The sequence below is a fragment of the Arachis ipaensis genome, chromosome B03 (assembly GCF_000816755.2).
Source record: "Arachis ipaensis cultivar K30076 chromosome B03, Araip1.1, whole genome shotgun sequence".
Classification (NCBI taxonomy): Eukaryota; Viridiplantae; Streptophyta; class Magnoliopsida; order Fabales; family Fabaceae; genus Arachis; species Arachis ipaensis.
The window spans coordinates 11777012-11782329 of NC_029787.2; the positions used below are offsets into that span (position 1 = coordinate 11777012).

The 5318-nt window shown below is 33.0% G+C and overlaps 1 protein-coding gene across 3 annotated transcripts; it reads right to left on the minus strand.

Annotated features, from left to right (window-relative positions):
- On the minus strand, window positions 4–3177 carry LOC107629511 (heat stress transcription factor A-1b). Of its 3 annotated transcripts, none has more exons than XM_016332321.2 (3): window positions 2774–3174; window positions 632–1933; window positions 4–86 (listed from the first exon to the last, which is right to left on the minus strand). In XM_016332321.2, exons 1-2 carry the CDS (start codon window positions 2981–2983, stop codon window positions 662–664), a joined length of 1482 nt encoding a protein of 493 aa, XP_016187807.1. In that variant the 5' UTR covers window positions 2984–3174; the 3' UTR covers window positions 4–86; window positions 632–661. The 3 variants fall into 3 exon arrangements, with proteins under 3 accessions (XP_016187807.1, XP_016187808.1, XP_020973815.1); XM_016332322.2 differs by lacking the exon at window positions 4–86 and adding an exon at window positions 216–548 and having other exon boundaries at window positions 2774–3177; XM_021118156.1 differs by lacking the exon at window positions 4–86 and having other exon boundaries at window positions 216–1933; window positions 2774–3177.

Genomic DNA, 5318 nt, shown 5'->3' on the forward strand with positions numbered 1-5318 from the left:
AAGACAAAGTAGTTTGAAGATATATCTGTCAGTTGTCTTTGCAGGAGAATGGCTTTATCTGCCCAGCAAGCAAAGGACCTCAACCACTGCAGGAATCATGAACAGAGAGTATTGGAAAATAAAATTTAGAGACTCTAGCTGACTTTAAATTCTCTCGTCCCTAACTAATCTTTCTTCTGGGGGACTCAAGAAGACCCTAGAAATATAACAATGTAAAAAAATCGACGCATGTGACTATGTGAATAGTATTAAGAAATGAGGAAGAAAGTATACAGTTTATAAAATAACTAAGCCTTATCACTCCATACGTGGAGACGGCTATATGGATCAAATGACTTAAAAAGTGCAAAACATACCATTTATACATCAAAACAAAAACAAAAAGAGATCAAGCAAGCTCACTCCCCCTCAATTCCTTCCTCATCTTCTTAACATAACACGAAAGTACATCTATACAAGTAAGTTCTCTTCATAAATATATATTTACAAACAGAGTCAGATGTTATTATGGACAGTCCTAATCAGCATGTATATCTCCATCGCTACAACTGCCACCAGAGTGACAAAACTTTAGACTATTTTCAAGGCAAATCAGCATGCTTGTTTTGATAACGTAAGCTTAAAAGTTTACCTTCAGTTGCAAGAAACATATATACAGAGTTTAAGACTTTGAAGCAAGAAGACCCATCTGTTGGGTAAGATGGTCCATATGCTGTTTTTTATCAGCAGCATTTTCCTGTTGAATCTCCTTTTCTGATGACAATTCCTGGTCACCAGTAAAATCACATCCCAAAGAGTTACACTTCACTTCATCTGTATCTCCAGTGAGAGGACTTGGCCTTAAAAACAGTTCCCAGAATTCATCACCAATTCCAGGAAGCTTAGAAACTCCATCTGCATCAGGTGAAAAAGCATTAGCTTCAATAGACTCTGTTCCATCCAAGACAGTTGAGATCATTTCTAGATCCTCCATATTTGCAGTGTCAGACCCCACAAAACTGAGATCAGGATTCATGAAGCTGCTTTCAGTTCCAATCCCTTGGACTTTACCAAAATCTAAAACACTGTCTTGGCATTTCTGAGCATTTAATTCTGGAAATTCAGCTGCTTTGACACAGTCAGGAAACACTGCTGGTGAAGATTGAACCTCAGATCTGCTACTGGTCATTCGACTGACGGGAAATTGTGGTTCTATAGGCACATATGACTGTCCAGAAGTTTGTGGATGTGGAACCTCGGAAAGGGTAACACCAGATACTCGAGTGGATGAACTACTGCTATCTAAAGGAATGGCTGTAGGAACATCATCAATAAGGAATGCATCCGGGCTCTTAATTGATGAGTCCATCCTCGTAGAGTTGTTCATTTGCAAAATCTGGCATAACAATGATTTTGCTGCCTCATTTATAGAAGGCTGATACTTGACAACACGACCATCAAGAGAATTATGGAGATGCTTGTTGGCTAAACTATCTTCATCCTGCCTGTGGAGCCTCCTCTTTTTATTTCCTCCAGTGATGTGTCTATTACTTTCATTCTGTTGTACAAATTGAGCCAAGAAGCCAGGACTATGCATGGCTTTTGCCAGGAACGACATCATCTGTTGTTGTCGCTGCTCCATTACCTGAACTCGTTGCCCAACAGTTTGCAACTGGTTATCAGTTGTTTGCTGCTGCTGTCTTAACCTAACAAGTTCCTGCATAAGAACATTCTTATCCCTTTTCAGTCTTTCAATCTCTTCCTCAATCCCAAACTTCCCAACTTCAACACAAGCCCCACCAACAGGTGTGTTCTGCACCTGAGATGGTTGCTGAGTACTACCATTTACATGAGAAGTTTTCCGCCTACTAATACTCTTTAAGAGCTGCTTTTGTCCCTTTAAAAAACCTTCATTTGCAAATTCCCAGCGGTCAGGGTCAACTTTTCTAAAGCCCTGCTTGTCAATCAGAAAGAAGAAGACTAAACAAAGAGTAGGAAAAATGGATGTGCATGCTACATAAAAACATCCAGCATGCATGATCGAAGTTAAACATACAGTGCTAACAAATGCATAAAAGTGAGAAGAAATGGCAGAGACACCATCATCATCGTGGCAATGGCAGCAACTATCATGGAACTAAGGGCTAAGTGATGAAGATTATTCGATACCATAAAAAATAAAAGAGGAAAGAAAAGCTACCCACCTCCTATCATATGGGACTTTATTTTTTTGACCAAAACACGGAGACATTCCATTCCCATGACTGTAAATTCCAAATTCCAATCTCGAAAGCAAGAATGGGAACGTTAACAGTATTCACAGGTCAGTGATCCTGGAAACATTTGCTCCGAACCAAATGCCTCCTGCTGTTAATTCTCTTTGCTCTTGAGCTGCTAATTACATCCTATTGCAATTATCACTATCATTTCGTGATTAACATGTTTTACTCCAAATATAAGGGAGAAAAAACAAAATTCAGCTAAGCTTAACCTAAGATGCAAACCCCAGACAACGTTAAAAACAAAAAAGACAATAAACAAATATCCAAATCTAGTAAAGCCAAGCATGCACAAAAAGAGAAAGATTCAAACTGAGCTGCAAACCATATAAAGAAAGGAAAAAAAATTCATTGACTCATAACAACACAAGTTCATCAAAACCTTTTGATCCTACACAGTAATAACAGCTGCACTACACAGATCTTACGGTAATCACAAGCAAAATCTACGACGCAAACGAAACCCTAAAAAACAGATAACTTAAGAAATTGAGGGTTTCTGAAATTGAATTTACGTATGTGTTAAGCTGCCTGACGAAGCTGGAGAAATTGTTGTGCTTGAAGTATTTGGGCAAGATTCGGCTTGCGAATTCGGGAACGTTCCAGACGACGAAGCTGTTGCTGTTATCGCTCCACGAAACAACCGAGTCAGTGGACGAGTCATCCACCATGTCGTACGTCTTGCTCAGAAACGGCGCCACACCGTTCACGTTCGCCGAAGCCATAGCCAAAAAACAAGATCAAAGGAATTAATAGATGATGTGTGTCTATAAATATAGGTATATAAAGAGAAAGAGAGAGAGAGAAGATGAAGAAGGAGACAAGAGATATAGGAAGAAATGAAAGAGGGAAAGGGAAAAGACAAGAGAGTGAAGCAGGGAGAGAAAAGGGTTTTGTTAGGGATTTCGATTTCAGTTTCGATTTTGATGCTTTTGCTCTATTTGCAATTTGTTCACAGCTTCTTTATTTTTTGAGTAATTACTCTCCCAAAAATTTTAAAAATTGGCATTTTAGTTATACATAGATCAATTTTAAATAAATCAGTTTTCAATTCATTTTTTTTAAAGTAATTATTTAAATTAATTCTTAAAAATTTTAAAAATGAATATTTTAATTATTAAAAAAAATTAATATATAAATCAGTGAATCAATTTTATCTAGTACCAAAATTAAATGTTATTAACTTTTAAATATATTAATTGTTCATGTTAAATTTAACCGTAGAACAATATTAAATTCATTTAAAACTTTTTTATACTGATATAGAACGTTTGACACTTTTTAAAATTAAAATAGAACATTTAAAATGTTAGAGATTAAATTAGGACTTAACCTAAATATTAGAGACTAAGATAATGTATTACCCTAAAAAATAATATATTAAACTAAATAAAATAACCATCGAATAATTATAATTTTTTCAAATTCTACAATTGTCCACAAACGATAACAAATTTATTGTTTCAAAATAATTTACAATATTTTTATATTTCAAGATAAATAATAAAAAAATTTATTAAAAAAATAAAATATAATTTATATTTATATACATAAACACTAGTATATATAATTACTCATGATTCTTATAAAAAGGGAGGTAAGTCAAAAAAAAATGACAAAAAAGACGATTATTTTCGTGGATATTATTGCAAATAAAATTAAGCACATTAGGAATATAATTTAAATACTAAGTAGACTCAAAATGTGAAGAATTATAATAAATTAACTTGTAAGAGAAAAAATGATAAAATTTATAATAAAAAATAATAAAAACATAAATAAATAGAAACAAAATAAAAATAGAAGAGATAGAGTACAATAACGAATAATAATATTTTTTGTGCAAGCTCCACTTCCCAATTTTCAGGAAAAATAAGAGCAGTGTTCAATTACCCAATAATTCTCCATCAATCAGTCCTAGATTCATCTCTACGCAATGACCAATAGCAATGATGTAAAGGACCTCGACAGGGACAGATTGATTTTGGCGACTTCAAAACAATGCTGACGAGGCTTGGACAGAAGCACTGTATTCCTTGGAGGAGTGTGCGCCATGATAAAGGACGTGGAGGAGATGGCCATGCCTACGGAAACTTTGCGGAGTTCAAGAAGATAGTGACTCATTTGGCGCCTAAGGCTTTTAAACTTCAACCGAGCAGTCTGCATGATTTCGAATTTGACATTTGTCTGTTTTAACAAAAAAATAAAAAAACACTGAACTCTAAATCTTATTGTGTCACTGTTCAGTATTTTTATTAATTTATATTATTAAAATAATTTTTTTAAATATTTTATATAACTAAAATAAAATATTAAAAATAATAAAAAAATTAATTTATATTTTAATATTAATAAAATATTAAAATATTATTATAATTTATCTAAAAAATACTTTTTATATATATACATAGTAATTCATGTAGTGTCATAATATCGTGTGTGGTCTTAATGTATCATAGATAACAACATATCTGTGTCAGTGTATCATAAACAACAACATTTGAAATAATTAAAAAGCTTAATTGACTAAAAAATTAGCAGATAATATCAATCGACTCTCAATCTTATTGAACATACAGAAATAAAGTTCTCAAACTTACGTAAGATGGACACTTTTAGAAAAAAAAAAAATTAAGGTCAACAACGTTGATGGCATCCTCAATCAATCAGCTGGATAGTAAGCGAGCATGCAGCGGCATCATTTGCAGGTCAAAGGACAGCTTCATATCTAAATCTCTATGAACATTGGGACCTGCATGATTATTAAGGCGGAGTTTGTGGAGCTTTTATGCAGACTAAATTTATTAACATCATGTATAAGGAATAAAGAACAGTACATAAAGTGAGAGAATTACTATCGGACATGTGTACTCATATAAACATTTATTCGTGGTTGAGAAATTTTTAAATATCTTATTAATTGGTTGATAATATTTTTTAATCCATCAATACAAGTATTATTAATTTATGATAGATCAAAGTTTATTTTATTTAAACATTTATGATTGATTAATAAATTATTATTGTATATATATAATAAAATTTAAATTTTTTATATAT